Source organism: Entelurus aequoreus, linkage group LG05 (genome assembly GCF_033978785.1).
Source record: "Entelurus aequoreus isolate RoL-2023_Sb linkage group LG05, RoL_Eaeq_v1.1, whole genome shotgun sequence".
NCBI classification, from domain to species: Eukaryota; Metazoa; Chordata; class Actinopteri; order Syngnathiformes; family Syngnathidae; genus Entelurus; species Entelurus aequoreus.
This window is the reverse complement of record NC_084735.1, coordinates 28,348,827-28,368,558: the sequence shown is the minus strand read 5'-3', so window position 1 is coordinate 28,368,558 and position 19,732 is coordinate 28,348,827. Positions and strand designations below refer to the sequence as shown.

Here is a 19,732-nt window from a genome sequence, read left to right as displayed (position 1 = left end):
GCCCTCGATCATTCTACAGTTATAACGTGATTGGGCAGGCACGCTGTTTATATTGTGGTACAGCGGACGTGAAAACATGTCAGGTCCGCATGGAGCTGGAGGGGGCGTGGCCTCCAGCTCGGCCTGAATTTCGGGAGATTTTCGGGAGAAAATTTGTGCCGGGAGGTTTTCGGGAGAGGCGCTGAATTTCGGAAGGCTCCCGGAAAATCCAGGAGGGTTGGCAAGTATGGTTAAAATGGGGGCGGCATGGCTTAGTGGGTAGAGCGCCCGTGTCAGAAACCTGAGGGTTGCAGGTTCGCTCCCCGCCTCTTACCATGCCGTTGTGTCCTTGGGCAGGACACTTCGCCCTTGCCCCCGGTGCCGCTCACACCGGTGAATGAATGTTGAATGAATGATAGGTGGTGGTCGGAGGGGCCGTAGGCGCAAATTGGCAGCCACGCTTCCGTCAGTCTACCCCAGGGCAGCTGTGGCTACGAAAGTAGCTTACCACCACCAGGTGTGAATGAATGATGGGTTTTAAACATGTAAAGCGACTTTGGGTACTTAGAAAAGCGCTATATAAATCCCAGGTATTATTATTATTATTATTATTAAAATCCAGCTGCTGTTGCTTAGATGGTGTTGGAGGTGAAGTGTGTCTCTCTTTACTAGCTTCGTCCAAGCATGTTGCTTTTGTAGCTGTTTCAGCAGATTTGAATTGCTGTTTTGGGCAGTAGATAGGATCGTTGATCCAAGACACAACTTACATTGAACTAAAATAACGCAGTAACGCATCATGTAGTAACGGTAACTGAGTTACTGAATATAAAAAATAACGCGTTAGACTACTAGTTACCGCCGAAATTAACGGCGTTACAGATGCGTTATTTTTCAGTTTCAAGTTTCAAAAAGTCCCAACACTGGTAATGACAACCTTGTCCGGGAGCGTCTATTGTTCCACATGTAAGCGAGAAACAAGCTTTTTAGTCGAGTGAACAGGTTACTTGGAGAAGGAAGAGGAAGATATTGAAAAATTCATCTTATAGGCCTACTGAAATGATTTTTTTTTATTTAAACGGGGATAGCAGATCCATTCTATATGTCATACTTGATCATTTCGCGATATTGCCATATTTTTGCTGAAAGGATTTAGTATAGAACAACGACGATAAAGTTCGCAACTTTTGGTCTCTGATCAAAAAAAGCCTTGCCCCTACCGGAAGTAGCGTGACGTAGTCAGTTGTTCGCTTCGTCATATTTTCCTATTGTTTTCAACCCAGCTAGAGCGATTCGGACCGCGAAAGCGACGATTACCCCATTAATTTGAGCGAGGATGAAAGATTTGTGGATGAGGAACGTTAGAGTGACGGACTACAACATACTTGCCTACCTTGAGACCTCCAATATCGGGAGGTGAGGGGGGGGAGGGGGGGCGGCTTGGTCGGGGGAGGGGGGGCGTGGTTAGGGGCGTGGTTAAGAGGAGAGTATATTTACAGCTAGAATTCACCAACTCAAGTATTTCATATATATATATATATATATATATATAAACATATATATATATATGTGGGGGGGTGGTTGGGGGGGGCGTGGTTAGGGGCGTGGTTAAGAGGAGAGTATATTTACAGCTAGAATTCACCAACTCAAGTATTTCATATATATATATATATATATATATATAAACATATATATATATATGTGGGGGGGTGGTTGGGGGGGGCGTGGTTAGGGGCGTGGTTAAGAGGAGAGTATATTTACAGCTAGAATTCACCAACTCAAGTATTTCATATATATATATATATATATATATATATATATATATATATATATATATATATATATACATATATACATATACATATACATATATATATATATATATATATATATATATATATATATATATATATATATATATATATATATATATATAAATACTTGACTTTCAGTGAATTCTAGCTATATAAATATATATATATGTGACGGTCCACAACTGTATGTGGCAAAATGCAGCTCCACACTGCTGTCGCTTCAACATATCACTGGCACCAGGTGGATTATGAATTTCTTTTATTACAGTGTCCTGCAAAACAGTGCAAATTGTGAGACTGTGAGTCCACTTGGGTCACGGGATTATCAATTGGAAGGCGTCACAGTTCTGAGCACTTCCCGCAGGTAAAGTACATACCACTTCTCGCCAGCAACCGGCGCTGTTGCAACACTTCATTCATAATTTAATCAAGCATAATGAACGTCTGTTTCTACACCGTTACATATATATATATATATATATATATATATATATATATATATATATATATATATATATATATATATATATATATATATATAGATTTTATTATATAAATAAAAGAAATACTTGAATTTTAGTGTTCATTTATTTACACATATATACACACACACGCAACACTCATCTACTCATTGTTGTACTTGAAAGTACAATGCTTTGTTAAGGGTTGAATTGTCCATCCTCTTTCTATTCTCTGTCACTATTTTTCTAACCATGCTGAACACCCTCTCTGATGATGCATTGCTGTGTGGCACGCACAAAAGTGCTTTCATCAAATGCACGAGAGTGTGGAATCTTCCATCTCTCCCTAGCATGGCCCAAAACCGGTCAATCCTTGCTTCCTGGGGAAGATCTTCCCTGGCAAGCAATTGGTACTCCAGTACTTGTACCCGGAGGCTGGTCAGGTCCAATCGCAGCTGCGGCAGACTTTTTTTTTGGGGGGCGTGGCCTCCAGCTCCGGCTGAATACCGGGAGTTTGTCGGGAGAAAATCTCTGTCGGGAGGTTGTCGGGAGAGGCGCTGAATATCGGGATTCTCCCGCTAAAAACGGGAGGGTTGGCAAGTATGGACTAGAATGCAGTGCAAAACATATCTTTTTTCGCTCTGACCGTAACTTAGGTACAAGCTGGCTCATTGGATTCCACACTCTCCTTTTTCTATTGTGGATCACGGATTTGTAATTTAAACCACCTCAGATACTATATCCTCTTGAAAATGAGAGTCGAGAACGCGAAATGGACATTCACAGTTACTTTTATCTCCACGACAATACATCGGCGAAGCTCTTTAGCTACTGAGCTAACGTGATAGCATCTGGCTCAAATGCAGATAGAAACAAAATAAATAAATCCCTGACTGGAAGGATAGACAGAAGATCAACAATACTATTAAACCATGTACATGTAACAACACGGTTAATAATTCTCAGCCTGGCAAAGCTTAACAATGCTGTTGCTAACGACGCTGAAGCTAACTTAGCAACTTAGCAACCGGACCTCACAGAGCTATGATAAAACATTAGCGCTCCACCAACGCCAGCCAGCCCTCATCTGCTCATCAACACCCGTTCTCACCTGCGTTCCAGCGATCGACGGCGCGACGAAGGACTTCACCCGATCACAGATGCGGTTGGCGGCTAGCGTTGGCTAGCGCGTCTGCTATCCAAGTAAGTCCTCCTTGTTATGTTGCTACAGCCAACCGCTAATACACCGATCCCACCTACAACTTTCTTCTTTGCAGTCTCCATTGTTCATTAAACAAATTGCAAAAGATTCACCAACACAGATGTCCAGAATACTGTGGAATTTTGAGATGAAAACAGAGCTTTTTGTATTGGCTTCAATGGGCTACCGATATTCCTGTTTCACTGGCTACGTCACGCACATACGTCATCATCCGAGGGCGTTTTCAACCGGAAGTTTTGCGGGAAATTTAAAATTGCACTTTATAAGTTAACCCGTCCGTATTGGCATGTGTTGCAATGTTAAGATTTCATCATTGATATATAAACTATCAGACTGCGTGGTCGGTAGTAGTGGGTTTCAGTAGGCCTTTAAGTATGTTATTTTCCCTATTAGTGACATTGGTAAGGGAGTCCACCTGTCTAGTGCTTTTGAGATTTATTGCATTATTGGTTCATAATTATTAGTTACAACCAATTTGAATTCCCAAATATGTGAAACAACTTCGGCATATATTTCCCTTTCTGATTGATTCAGAGCATTATAGATGATTTTTTTCGCTTATAGATCCTTTTAAACTTAGGAGTTCTGACAATTCAGGGATATTATTGTATCGTCTGCAAAGAGAGACATGTAGTGTTCCTGTTGTCCTATCATTATGTTATGTTTTGATGTGTCCGTATAGCTTATTGCCAGCGGTTCTATTGCCATAACAAACAGGAGAGGAGGTAGTGTGTCTCCTTGCCCACATCCTCTTTAAATGTAAAATAATTTGGATATGTTAGAGTTTGTCCTAACTGTGGCATATGGTTCTGTATAAAGTTATCCTACCCATTTAATAAAGTTGTCTCCAAAGCCATAGTGTCTGAGAATCTCAAATTAGTAGGGCCATTCCATTCTATCAGTGCAGTCTGTCCTCCTTTTCCTTTTGATCCCCAGTCCAGTTATTTTCTTTTTCGTCTTCAATATGCTTTCTTTCTCTTTCATGTAGTCCCCTACCCCAAAAAACTGCAGGAATGTATGTTTTTCTTTGGTGCACAATCTGGGTATGAAGTCTGTACCAACAGCTAAACAAACATTTTTTGGCAGGACAAGGACAATGCACTTATGTAATGTTTGAATTCCCTGTTAGTGATATGAAAACACATACACATTCACACACACGGCCCTCACCTCCCACCCTGACACTATAGAGCTCAGCTGCTCAGCTATGCAATTTCACACAAAAACATCCCATGGTTGTGTTCACTCAGGCGGTCGTGCTATGCAGGCTGAGCATATCTGCTTTTAGGGAGGAACCCATCAGAACATCACCATCATCATCATCGTCGTCATCACAGTCAGGTCTGACACACCACATTGGCTATAAAAAGCTAATCGAAAAGATTAGGATTGAATGTTTTTGCTGGGTGAATGTGTGGGAGATGCCATATTTGCACTGTAAGCTTATGTTTCTTTCATCAGAAATGGGGAAATGTGTTATAAATAGATTGACTAAAATAACTTTGATAACATTCTCACATTGATATCAGTTCTGACTGGGTGTTGTTTCTTTATGTGTCCCTCCCGAAATGTTTGGCTAGGAAACAAGTGGAAAAATGTGCAGCCAGGAATTCATCACACTCGTGTTTCTTCTTGGGTGAGTAAAAGTTGCTAAGGCAATATTGACGCGAATATGAGACAAAAGTAATTTTTTGAGGAAAATATGTATAATTAGAGTCATAACTCCTTTTCTGTTGTTTTCTAACTTTACGTGTGCGAGTGACAGGAAGAAATGCTCCGACTGGCCTGAGGTGAAGTAATGTAAATCTCTAAACCCCAAATACAACAAAACTGTCAGGACTTTTTTCCAGTTGGAAAATGTTGTCTTATATTTGTGTCAGTACTGTATTTTATTTAAAAAAAGCTTTTGTGGGTTTTATAGATGGGTACTATTAACATTTGAACCAATATGGTACCAATTCCCGGTAACCAGGTATCGATACCAGTGCTCAGCAGTATCGGATTTTCTGTACTTTTGTGTATGTGTGTGTGTGTGTGTGTGTGTGTGTGTGTGTGTGTGTGCGTGTGTGTGTTAGTAAATACTGTTTTTGATAACAAAATCTTTTTTTATTGCAACATTTAAAAATGAGCTGATTGTGATAACAGCTGTGTCTTGTTTTATTATTACATTTCTGAGTCTCATTTGCAAGTATGATAATAAGTTGCATTTACAGTTGCAAGTCCAAGACGTTAGATTGCAGTAGTGTATAATTTCTGGTGTGTTGCCAGTCAGTTCAGTCTTTGTTGAATCTAGTCTTTTGTTGCGCCCTAAAAAGTGCTAATACTGTACATACTTATTACGCAACAGTTGTTGATTTTAACGTGCATCTTAGTTGTAGTTTTCTTTAACACATTCAAAGGTGTTTAAATCGCCATGTGATGTAGAAGCATTAAGATGGCGCATTTTTGGAAAAGTGGAGCCTTACTTTACTTATAACGTCGTAGTGTTTTTTGAGTCAATTGCTTTGTTGGCATTGAAAATTGCAACATTATCTCGACAGTCACATTACTGGAACATTCTCATTTGAGTTCGCCAAATCAAGTTGCCGTAGCATTGTGTTTGTGTGATGACATCCTGAGAATCACAGAGAGAATCAAGATGGCCGAACAAAGAAAGCATTAACCGCGTAGTCCGCCCACATCTTTATTGTAATTCTATATAAATATATATATATATATATATACACTACCGTTCAAAAGTTTGTGGTCACATTGAAATGTCCTTATTTTTTAAGGAAAAGCACTGTACTTTTCAATGAAGATAACTTTAAACTAGTCTTAACTTTAAAGAAATACACTCTATACATTGCTAATGTGGTAAATGACTATTCTAGCTGCAAATGTCTGGTTTTTGGTGCAATATCTACATAGGTGTATAGAGGCCCATTTCCAGCAACTGTCACTCCAGTGTTCTAATGGTACTATGTGTTTGCTCATTGGCTCAGAAGGCTAATTGATGATTAGAAAACCCTTGTGCAATCATGTTCACACATCTGAAAACAGTTTAGCTCGTTACAGAAGCTACAAAACTGACCTTCCTTTGAGCAGATTGAGTTTCTGGAGCATCACATTTGTGGGGTCAATTAAACGCTCAAAATGGCCAGAAAAAGAGAACTTTCATCTGAAACTCGACAGTCTATTCTTGTTCTTAGAAATGAAGGCTATTCCACAAAATTGTTTGGGTGACCCCAAACTTTTTAACGGTAGTATATATATATATATATATATATATATATATATATATATATATATATATATATATATATATATATATATATATATATATATATATATATATATATATATATATATTTGCTTAAAGGGCAAAACACATCATGGTGTCAGAATAGAGATTCATTAACCCACCGATAAATGCAAAAGATGGATTCGTGCAGCGTATCAGCACCAAGGATGGATTGGGACTTGCCAAACCTGCCAGAAGTAAGGTGACGTTTCCAGCAACACATGGGGCTGATGTTCATCGGACCGCTCAGGGAAAAACTACAGCAGGATTAATGGTAACCGGACATGCAGCCGATGTGGCGGTTCACACAGCCCATACTTCACGTGTCCAGCAGCAGGCAAAGCATGCACAAAATGCAATACAGCTAAAACATTTTGCAAAAGTCTGTAAAAGCAAAGCTACAACAAAGTCCAATACTTACAGGAGAAATGTAGATGACATAAATGAGGTAATCAACAATGTCACAACAGAAAACAAAGGCAAAAGCAACTAACAGGCCCATGCAACAATACATGTGGGCCCACAAAGACAGGAAGCAAAATTCAAAATTGACGCAGGAGCAAATGTAAATTCCATGCCTAAATCTATGTTCAACACACTATTCACTGCAAGTTCAGGAGATCACAAGCTCTACGACTATGGAGGTAATCCGCTGAAGTAGGCAAATGTCGAATGACATGTCAACACAAGCATAATTCAGCCATGTGCGACTTCTACGTAGTCAACACTCAGGCCCCACCTTTCCTGGGTTTCAGAGCATGCGTAGCCCTATACCTAATTTAGCTGATATTGACAATAACTGAAGGGAGCGACACACAAGCAGCATTGTTACAAAAAATAGTTTGCAGGTGCTTTTCAGGGCAATAGCAAATTCCCAAGAGAAATCACTTTCCGATCCCAATGCGAGGCCAGTGGTGAACCCACCTCGCAGGATTCCCATCGCACTGCGCAGCCGCCTAAAACAAAGACTCGACAAGAATGTGAAGTGTATTTCTGGTCTTGTCATCCTCGTCCGGACAGAAGGATGACACGGCAGTGCGGCTGGATCAAAAGAGACGTCGGAGACGCTTTAATGAACCAAAAGTTGCTTTATTACAAGCGAGCGTCATTATTCAGGTCTGCAGTACCTGGAGGAACTCCGGTCAAAAAATGAAGGACTCTTAACTGGAGAAGCCAAACCATCAGTTTTTATATTCCTCCTTTCTGTCTCTGGGTGTGTGTGCTGTTGCGTCCGACCAGTCTTCCTCTCAGGGAATAAAACACACTGGTCAATCCCAAATTCTTTCGGATGACATATATGTTGAGTAAAAAGGACCACCAAGACAGAATAGCAATACTACCAAGTTTTACTAAAGCTTTAGGAGTCCAGCCCCTACAATGCAATATTAGCAGCATCAAGAAGCAGTCTAAAAATCAAACAGAAAGAGTCCGCTTATTTAGTACAGCCCCCTCCCGCCCAGAAAGAAAAACAGCCTTTTTGTTCTAAACTGATAAGGCCACCTCCACAAAAAGGGAGTACATTATACTCCCAATAAACATTCCAGTGCCTTCAAGGTGAAACATAGAGTTTACTAGCGGACATAAGATACAAGCACGGCAATCACAAGAATACACACTACATAGGAAAATACTAGCTGCTTTAAACATGACTATTGATTAAAAAGAACACTTAAAATAACTAATTCTCACAGTGCTAAATCAGGAGAGCGCATCCTGACCATTAAAGGAGATGTCCGTGTGTAAGTGTCTGGAAAACAACTGCTTTAAGTCATAACTCAAATGTTAGCATTGAGCTAGACAGGTAGTCTTTTCTCAAGGATATGGTTATCACTTTTGCATTCCGAGGTCCCAATTAGAGCCTCTTTTCCTACGAGAAGTGATGCAATCCACCTGCTAATATCAAACTAAGGGGCCTTATCTATTTATGTGCTCAAACTGAAATACCACTATTTAATTAAAGTTGGTGTTTTGCTTTCTCCAAGGTGAATACAAACATTCACCATACGTAGAACATAATATGAGTTAATTAATTCACTTAAATGGAAACAGACAACATCATATGCAAGTTAACTTGTTGAGAACCCAAAGAAAGCCAAGCTCAGAAACCAAAGACCTCAACAAGGCAAGCCAAAGACCACACTACCCTTTCCCCATACTAGAAGATGTCACCACAAAGCTTGCTAGAGTCCTTGATGCCATATCAGGCTACTGGGCTATCAAACTGATGCTAACAACATCTAACACCCCGTTTGGACAATACAGGTTTCACAGACTACCCTTTGGCATCTGTTCAGCTCATGATGAGTTTCAGAGACGTGTGGATGAGGCCTTTGAAGGAGTCTGCGGCATCGCTGTCATCCTTGGCAACATCCTCATTTTTGGCAAAAGCAAAACAGAGCACGACAGCAACCTCAAATACGTGCTAAAACACAATAGAGAGATAGAGGAGTGAGGCTGAACAAATGCTGTTTTGGCGTAACAGAAGTCAGCTACTTTGGCCACACTGTCTCAGGAAGGCATAAATCCTGAACCACAAAAGGTAAAAGCCATAGAAGAAATACAAGCGCCGAAAAACAAAGCTGAACTAGAAACCATACTTAGCATTAGGGTTGTCTCGATACCAATATTTTGGTACCGGTACCAAAATGTATTTCGATACTTTTCGATACCTTTCAATTTTTGGCTTCGTTTAAAAAAATAATATTATGATATGGTTCTTTTGCATTCAAAGAACAATTTTAGAAGATTAAAATAAAAATTAAAAGGCATAAAACACATTGGGATTTTCAATGCATTACAATATAGCCTGACATAATTTAGGCAGTATTGCCAACTCGACGACTTTTACTTTTTTTGGTCCAGAGCTATGAGTGACAAATATAGCGACTTCTTTCGGTGTTATTGGAATCTTTTTTGAGTCTTGGAGACTGAGGTGAAAGTGTCATCAACGAGCAGTGAAGGTGCTGCGAGCGGAGCATAGAACTTCACAGGGAGGGAATTGCAGCGGTTCGCCCATGCGCAAATCATTTGTCGTCTGGACTTTTATGGTGCGTTCCATTTGTAGTGGCGAGTCGGAATTTTTAATTAAATTACATTTTTTAAACTCACTTTTGTATCTCTACTACAGCGTCCATTGCCATAAATTATGCAAATGAGGCAATGACGAGTGACTTCTAGTGACTTTTAGGACAGCCAATGGCTACTTTCCTTGCTGAGGAGTTAGAACACTCAATCTAGGATTAGGTTTAAAAAAAAAAAAATAGAAAGATTTTTTGACATTATGATTTATTGTTTCCATTCTTGGTCTATGCTTTAAGAAAAATACAATCATTCGTAAATACTAAAACAATACTATGGCTAAAAGTACACAGATAAGACATGTAGCAGGTAAAACACACATTATTAAAGATAAAGCACAAATTGTAGGAATTTGTTACAAAATTGGTCATTCCAGCTAGTTTACGTTACTTGGGCGGTTTGAACTATGCTAATGTTTGGCATCAAGCCAAGCAGCTGTGTGCGCGTCACGAATCTGTGCACAACAGGGGAGCGAGTTAACTTTATTACCTGTCGATCTGACTGCTCATTATTTTATTGTTCAGCTAAGTTTGAAGCAAAGGTGGCAATACTTTAAGCGAGAACACTTCTGTATTTAAGTTAAGTTAAGTTAATGTACTAATGATTGTCACACACACACTAGGTGTGGTGAAATTTGTCCTCCGCATTTGACCCATCCCTTTGTTCACCCCCTGGGATGTGAGGGGAGCAGTGGGCAGCAGCGGTGCCGCGCCCGGAATCATTTTTGGTGATTTAACCCCAAATTCCAACCCTTGATGCTGAGTGCCAATCAGGGAGGTAATGGGTCCCATTTTTATAGTCTTTGGTATGACTCGGCCGGGGTTTGAACTCACAACCTACCGATCTCAGGGCGGACACTCTAACCACTAAGCCACTGAGTAGGCTAAAAGATTTAAAGCGTCCCTTGATCGATAGTTTTGACTCTCCTCGATTCTCAAAAGGAAATGCACCTCCGCGCCAAATGCTGAAACACAACACAGAGGACAAAAACACGGACAAGACGTTCAAAAAAATTAAATAACTTCTACGAAATCATCCTGTGCTTGCATATTTCGACCCCAAAAAAGAGCGCAGACTACAAGTGGATGTGTCAAAGAGTGGTCTCTGCACTGTGATGCTCCAGGAAGGCAAACCAATAGTCTTTGCATCAAAATCGTAAGAGAATTATTCCCAAATAGAAAAATCAATCAATCAATCAATCAATGTTTATTCATATAGCCCTAAATCACAAGTGTCTCAAAGGGCTGTACAAGCCACAACGACATCCTCGGTACAGAGCCCACATACGGGCAAGGAAAACTCACCCTAGTGGGACGTCAATGTGAATGACTATGAGAAACCTTGGAGAGGACTGTATAAGTGGGTAACCCCCCCCCCCTCTAGGGGAGACCGAAAGCAATGGATGTCGAGTGGGTCTGACATAATATTGTGAAAGTCCAACACATCAGCGAAAGTCCAGTCCATGGTGGGGCCAGCAGGAACCATCCCGAGCGGAGACGGGTCAGCAGCGTAGAGATGTCCCCATCCGATGAACAGGCTAGCGGTCCACCCCGGAGCAGAGTAGAAAAGAAAAGAAAAGAAACGGCAGATCAACTGGTCTAAAAAGGGAGTCTATTTAAAGGCTAGAGTATACAAATGAGTTTTAAGATGAGACTTAAATGCTTCTACTGAGGTAGCATCTCTAACTTTTACCGGGAGGGCATTCCATAATATTGGAGCCCGAATAGAAAACACTCTATAGCCCGCAGACTTTTTTTGGGCTCTGGGAATCACTAATAAGCCGGAGTTCTTTGAACGCAGATTTCTTGCCGGGACATATGGTACAATACAATCGGCAAGATAGGCAGGAGCTTGACCGTGTAGTATTTTATACATAAGTAGTAAAACCTTAAAGTCGCATCTTAGGTGCACAGGAAGCCAGTGCAAGTGAGCCAGTATAGGCGTAATATGATCAAACTTTCTTGTTTTTGTCAAGTCTAGCAGCCGCATTTTGCACCATCTGTAATCTTTTAATGCTAGACATAGGGAGGCCCGAAAATAAAACGTTACAGTAATCGAGACGAGATGTAACGAACGCATGGATAATGATCTCAGCATCGTTTGTGGACAAAATGGAACGAATTTTAGCGATATTACGGAGATGAAAGAAGGCCGTTTTAGTAACACTCTTAATGTGTGACTCAAACGAGAGAGTTGGGTCGAAGATAATACCTAGATTCTTTACCGAGTCGCCTTGTTTAATTGTTTGGTTGTCAAATGTTAAGGTGGTATTATTAAATAGATGTCGGTGTTGAGCAGGACCGATAATCAGCATTTCCGTTTTCTTAGCGTTGAGTTGCAAAAAGTTAGCGGACATCCATTGTTTAATTTCATTAAGACACGCCTCCAGCTGACTACAATCCGGCGTGTTGGTCAGCTTTAGGGGCATGTAGAGTTGGGTGTCATCCGCATAACAGTGAAAGCTAACACCGTATTTGCGTATGATGTCACCTAGCTGCAGCATGTAAATACTAAAGAGTGCAGGGCCAAGAACCGAACCCTAGCAAGCTAGCTGTGCGCTTTCCTGTTTTGTTGCAAGCGTTTCCACAAGTACATGTATGACCGCGAAGTGACCGTAGAATCTGACCAAAAACTACTTGAAGCAATACTGAAGAAGCCGCTGGCGGCTGCACTGCCTCGTTTACAAAGAATGACATTCCAGCTACAAAAATACAACATCAAAATAATTCACTGCCCAGGTAAAGGTATACTTGTAACCGCCACGCTATCCCGAAACTTGCTTCAACCCCACGGCAAAGGCCTGAGAGAAGGCATGGAAGCAAGGGCACACAGTCCTCAGAAGCATTCCTGTAAGTGACAGCAAATTACAAGAAATAAAAAAGGATGCTCAACACACTGCACTCAGTAGAACAACTAAAGCTGGATGGCCCGACAAAAGAAATCATTGCCCCACATATATCCAGGAATATTGGAATCACAGGAATGAAATAACGGAGATGGACTCCATGATGCTCAAAGCTAAGAAAATCATAACTCCCCAAAAACTTAGGCCAAACCTAATAAAACACATAAACGCCGGCCACCTGGGTGTGGAAAAAAAGCAAGCACCGTGCACGAGACGTGGTATTCTGGCCTGGAATGGGAAAACAAAAAGAGACAGTAGTGGGCCAATGCTTCATATGCCAAGAGAGTTGCAGCACGAACCCCAAATAACCTCTGTTGTCATACCCGATACCCGAAAGACCCTGACAAGTAGTAGGCGCATATCTGCTTACACGGAATTCCCAGGACCACATTGTCATAGTTGACCACTATAGCCGATTTTTTTGAGCTTGCGAAAATACACAGATTGACATAATTCGCTGTCAATGCAAAACCCAAGCAAGTCATTCCCAACTGGACTATTTGGTTTGTCTTAAAAGACGTTTTGCCTCTCATCCGAGTAGGCTTCATCAGTTCATGCTCATAGACTTAGATTGGTCAAATCTAGTCTTAGACTTAGATTGGTCAGATCTAGTCTCGTGGATGGTGCCAATACCTCAGTAGACTTCATCAGTTCATGCTCAAAGACTTAGATTGGTCAGATCCAGTCTAGCGGCTGGTGCCAAAACCCCAAATAATTATACTCCAAAATCCGGAGAGTGTGCCTGGGCAAGGATGGTTTCGCCCTATTGTAGTGAGAAAAACAACTATTTTGATGCAAACGAGCAATCCTACTGAGCATGAACTGATGAAGCCTACTGAGGTACTGGCACCAGCCGCTAGACTAGATTTGACCAATCTAAGTCTGTGAACATGAACTGATGAAGCCTACTTGGATGAGAGCCAAAACATCTTCTAAGACAAACCAAATAGTCCAGTTGCGATCGATTGAATGCCCTGAAATTACGATGACCTGGATGAATGAGAACATTCGTAGAGAAAGCTCAATTCATCTTTTACTTGTCACGGTATTCCTGAAACATTCATCAGCAACAACCGCCCCTGCTCCAACTCAGAGGAATTCCAAGCCTTCACCAAGGTATGGAACTTCAAACACACTACCACAAGCCCCCTTTACCCAAAAGGCATTTGAGAATCAAGAAAGATGAATAAAGAAAGCATTGACCCGTAGTCTGCCCACATATTTATTGCAATATATGTATGTTTGTATACACTACCATTCAAAAGTTTGGGGTCACCCAAACAATTTTGTGGAACAGCCTTCATTTCTAAGAACAAGAATAGACTGTCGAGTTTCAGATGAAAGTTCTCTTTTTCTGTCCATTTTGAGCATTTAATTGACCCCACAAATGTGATGCTCCAGAAACTCAATCTGCTTAAAGGAAGGTCAGTTTTGTAGCTTCTGTAACGAGCTAAACTGTTTTCAGATGTGTGAACATGATTGCACAAGGGTTTTCTAATCATCAATTAGCCTTCTGAGCCAATGAGCAAACACATTGTACCATTAGAACACTGGAGTTATAGTTGCTGGAAATGGGCCTCTATACACCTATGTAGATATTGCACCAAAAACCAGACATTTGCAGCTAGAATAGTCATTTACCACATTAGCAATGTATAGAGTGTATTTCTTTAAAGTTAAGACTAGTTTAAAGTTATCTTCATTGAAAAGTACAGTGCTTTTCCTTAAAAAATAGGGACATTTCAATGTGACCCCAAACTTTTGAACGGTAGTGTGTATATATATATATATGTCTTAATTAGATTATCCAAAAAAATAGTGCTCGATACCGTGGTAGAGCGTAATATGTATGTGTGGGGGAAAAAATCACAAGACTATTTCATCTCTACAGGCCTGTTTCATGAGGGGTTTTCCTCAATCCTCAGGAGATTTTAATGGAAGCATTCACATACCATGGTTTATATAGGGCACAGAGCGGGTGGGTACAGGCAGGCGTGAGGGCGTGGTAATTGACTCATGTGTTACCTACTTTATCTCCTTCGATGTCGAAGAATTTTACCCTTCCATCACGCAAGACCTACTGACCAAAGCACGAGACTTTGCCTCGGACTACGACTCAATCACAGGCAACGAAAGAAACATCATCATCCACGCAAAGAACTCCATACTCATCCGCAACGGTACACCATGGCAAAAAAAGAACAATTCAACATTCGACGTCACTATGGGGAGTTTTGACGGAGCAGAAACGTGCAAACTTGTTGGGAGTTTCCTCCTCTCCCAGCTCGCTAGCCTCAACCTGAACCTTGGTATTTACCGTGATGACGGACTGGCAGTGTGTCGCGCCTCGCGCCTCGCCAAGGAGCAGCGAGAATACCAAGAAGCGTATATGCCAAATCTTCAAAGAGAACGGTCTACGGATCACGATTGAAGCCAACAAGCAAACCGTCAAGTTCCTCAACGTCACTTTCAACCTGAGGAATAACAGCTACCAACCATTCACGAAACCCAACACAACACTCCAATATGTGCACCATGACAGCAACCACCCACCCACCACCACGAAAAGAATACCTACCGGAATTAATAAAAGACTATCGATGCGGTCATCTAGCAAAGCTGAATTCGACAAAGCAACCCCCCCGTACCAAAAAGCATCACCCTCACCTACGAACCCACGTCAGGAAACCAACCAAAAAGGAGCAGAAAACGAAACAACATTATCTGGTACAACCCCCCATACAGCAAAAACGTCTCAACTAATATTGGCCACAAATTCCTCACCCTAAACGACAAACACTTCCCTAAAGGCAACACCCTAAGAAAAGTATTCAACAAGAACAACATTAAATTGAGCTACAGCTGCATGAACAACATGCGACAAATCATTTCAAACCACAATAAAGCAATTGAAAAAGAGCCGCCCACCACCAGGCAGAACGACTCCAAAACCGACAAAGACTGTAACTGCCGCAAGAAACCTGATTGCCCTCTCAACAGGGGGTGCTTACAACCATCAGTCGTTTACCAAGCAAAGGTAACACGCAAGGACATTAACACATCCGACACATACGTAGGATTAACTGAGGGAAAATTCAAAACCAGATGGAACAACCACAAAGCTTCTTTCAGATGCAAAAGCCTGCAGAACTCTACAGAACTCAGCAAACACATTTGGAATCTCAAAGACAATAATGTTGAATACTCAATAACATGGCAAATTATTGCATCCAGCACACCTTACAACAGTGGTAATAAAAGATGCAACCTATGCTTAAAAGAGAAACTGTTTATCATATACCATCCAGACTTGTCATCCCTCAACAAGCGCAGTGAAATTGTATCAGCATGCCGTCACAGAAGGAAACACCTCCTAGGTAACACATGAGTCAATCACCACGCCCCCACGCCTGCCTGTACCCACCCGCTCTGTGCCCTATATAAACCATGGTATGTGAATGCTTCCATTAAAATCTCCTGAGGATTGAGGAAAACCCCTCATGAAACAGGCCTGTAGAGATGAAAAAGTCTTGTGATTTTTTTCCCCACACACACACACATATATATATATATATATATATATATATATATATATATATATATATATATATATATATATATATATATATATATATATATATATATATATATATATATATATATGTATATATATATATATATATATAGTTTTTCTTATAGAGCAAAACACAACAATTACCTCGGCTGAGTCCACTGTCAGTGCTGCCAGAGTGATCGCCAAGTGCTGAAGTGCGAAAAGCTAGCTGAGCAGGTAACTGGCCATGATGTCACTCGCAACCCAGGTACTCCAACATGGCTCCATTGGATTTATATGAATCGGTGCCCAATAGGACCGATGGGATTTGGTCGGTGACAAAAAAAAGTACCGGATTCTGTATCGATCCCTAGTTGGATTTCAACCAGATTTGTGTAAAAACACCTAAATGAATTGATTATCTCTCCTGAATTCCAATTATTTTGCATGGATTTGAATTGAGGTTGTAAATGGAAGGTATTCTTTCAAATTGAAGGAAGTAGAAATTCCAATAGATAATATTGGTGTATTCCAGGACTAACTATAGTGCTCCCACAGTCCTCAACAATTAGCATTGTTAGCATTTGATATATGGCGTGCAAATATTATAGAATGTTAGCATTTTAGCAAGTTTTGTAGGTATAAAATAAAAGTCATCCACCCCATCTTTAGATTTTTCAGTATGTAGTCCTCATTGGAAAAAGATTGCGCACTTGTACTGTAAATTAGGAAGTAAAAAACATTACTTGTCACTTACTTGTCACAGAGCCCTGGATTTAAATCTGGGTGCTGTCCAGAGACCTGACTATGACGACACGCCCACCCCAGAGTTCCTCAATCCATCTTGGATGTCCGCCATTCCTGACGACCGTCCCCTCTCCGAGGTCACCATGCCGGGGACCCACAACACCATGGCCCTGTACGGCGGCGTCTATGCAGAGTGTCAGACGTGGAGCCTGGACTCCCAGCTTCAAGCTGGCATCCGTTTTCTGGACGTACGTGTCCGCCATGTGGATGGTAAACTCATCATCCACCACGGGGTGGTATACCAGCAGGCCCACTTTGGCGACGTGCTGCAGGGCGTAGCCGACTTCCTGAGCAACTACCCGAGTGAGACTGTGCTGATGCGCATCAAGGAGGAGCAGAGCGAGACCAGAGACTTCTATGGGGCGGTGGTGGAGTATGTTAATCGCTATGCTCACTGGGATCTGCTGTGGCACAGCCGCCTGGTTCCCACCATGGGTCAAGCTCGAGGGAAGCTCATCGTCCTGCAGGACTTTCAGGGGCCTGACTTGGGGATGCGCTACAACAGTCTCCATATAGCTGATTCCTGGAAGGTAAGACATTTGTTGACCATCCTTTGTAAAGTGCTCTTACTTTTTTTTCGTAGTAATATGTTGTATTTACCTGACATCACGTCCTGCTCATTAATTATTGGAGGCTCAAAGTAGTGGTCAAGCGAGCATCTGTTGTCAAAGCGTTCTGGGTGGCATTATGCCTTTCTCGAAGAAAAATGCCCCATGCTTGCGTTGTTTTAGGCTGTTGGAATAATTGTGAAAAGGATAAAAGTTTTATCCTTTTATAAAATTGTAGGCCTCCGTGCGTTTGCCAGCTTTCATCTGTTGTGCAGTGTAGAAGGAAGTTTGGAGCACCAGATAGTGTGACGTGTCTGGGTAGGTTACCGACAGATAATCCTTGAAATCACTCGACAAATCTTTTTCTGATAACGTATCAATGAATTCTATTGCAGAGTTTGATTATTTTATTCGTATCTGCTTTTAGCGGAAAGATCTAGGCCCCTAGCATACTCAGATAGAGTATACACTAAATGGTAGCCATATTGGTTTGATTGACCATCTAGTTTGCTCTACCCATTCGTACATCACGATGGGCAGCCTTTGGCCTCCTTGAACGGCTGCTATTGCCTTCCGAATTTGTCGATACACCAAAGCAATGCTCAGTCCAATCAACACATTGCCTGTGATCACTCTTCCACGTCCTCGACGGAAAGCACTGACAGGCACAGGACTCGCCATTTTTCCCCACAGGTCCCTCGTGTACTCGGCAGCAAACGTTCCGTCAGGACAGTCAGGTTCCCCCGAACCTCTGTTTCTCGTCGAGAAGATTTTATCAATTTAGTTGAAAGTCCAGTTTATCAATTTTGGAGAATGGCACAGAAAGAGAGGCGCTTAAAATTAAGACCAGACAGGACACTACAAATAGGCATGCAGAGCAGATACGGAGAGGGAGGTAGTGCAACCGCCTTTGCCTAGAACCAAGAGAGAAAGACAGATATTTGTGAATAATTAAGTGGACAAAAAACGCTAAGGAAAAGTGAGTAATTTGTTGGACATACAGGTAAGAAAATGAAGCTAAAGTATGGATCCCACACGCTAATATCAATCCGATAACAATACTTACCATACTACTAAAAGCTATACCAACACTTTATGCAGAACAACTTGGTTCGATCATTTATTTTTTTTATTCACCGACCAGGTTAACCTATAGGTTAACCTGATCGGTGAATAAAAAACAAACAGCTGTTTGAATGAGAGTGTAATGTTAGCATTGTAGATTACATAGCTATGCTACTGTTGCTAACGTTATTGTAAAATATGGATAAAGTGCACAATAACCTGACAAATACAAAAAACATTACGCATTAGCAATGTTTTTTCACGAGACACACACAATTTAGTACTGGAGGTCCCAGATTTAGCCCATAGAGTACCACAAGAATGATACTATGTACATAATAATTTAAATAAAATCCGATATAAATACAGTAAATAGCATATGTTATAGGGGTTGATTATAAATGGAAAATAGAATAGATTGTGATCCTGTAGTGCAGATTTAGAATGTAAAAACAATGACAGCAAATCAAACCAAATAAAAGCCCAGTTCAGCACAGATGGTTAAGCATCATCTATAATTTTAGCCTTGCACTGTTAAAACAGCTGTGTTTCTGGTAGGTTACCACGCTCGGCCAAGTGACAGAGAAGTGGCAGAGCGTTTATGATCATCTGGAGGCCGCACCTGTTGGCGACATGGCCCAGATGTTTCTCACCTACAGCAGCGGCGCTGGTGTGTTTGCATTCCCGAGGGCTGTGGCCCAACGCATCAATCCTTATCTCTACGACTACCTGAGGGAGAAGACCAACCTCCCGAACCAACGTTTTGGAATCATATGCATGGACTTCCCGGCTGCTCCCATTATTGAAAGCATCATCAACTTCCAGCTGAAGAATGAGGGAGAAAAAAATTCATAGTTTGACCTTTAACACTGTCTTTCACTCAAAATATAAAAAGCATAAATATTCAAAAGTTTATCTGTGTTTTGTGCCAATAAATCAATACACAAGTCTGGTGTACTGTCATCCTCAAACATGTCATTTTTATATTTTTGTAGGTTTAGGCCTGTGGTTGGCAACCCG

At 41.2% G+C, this 19,732-nt stretch overlaps 1 protein-coding gene across 3 annotated transcripts; it reads left to right on the top strand.

Moving 5' to 3' along the window:
* Window positions 1-3,375: 3,375 nt before the first annotated feature.
* si:dkey-266f7.9 (uncharacterized protein LOC100006223 homolog) lies at window positions 3,376-19,674 on the top strand. 3 transcript variants are annotated; one of them, XM_062047619.1, is made up of 5 exons: window positions 3,376-3,454; window positions 4,724-4,814; window positions 5,054-5,109; window positions 17,059-17,629; window positions 19,271-19,674. In XM_062047619.1, exons 3-5 carry the CDS (start codon window positions 5,069-5,071, stop codon window positions 19,565-19,567), a joined length of 909 nt encoding a protein of 302 aa, XP_061903603.1. In that variant the 5' UTR covers window positions 3,376-3,454; window positions 4,724-4,814; window positions 5,054-5,068; the 3' UTR covers window positions 19,568-19,674. The 3 variants fall into 3 exon arrangements, with proteins under 3 accessions (XP_061903603.1, XP_061903602.1, XP_061903601.1); XM_062047618.1 differs by lacking the exon at window positions 3,376-3,454 and having other exon boundaries at window positions 4,647-4,814; window positions 19,271-19,673; XM_062047617.1 differs by lacking the exons at window positions 3,376-3,454; window positions 4,724-4,814 and adding an exon at window positions 4,826-4,910.
* Window positions 19,675-19,732: the final 58 nt, after the last annotated feature.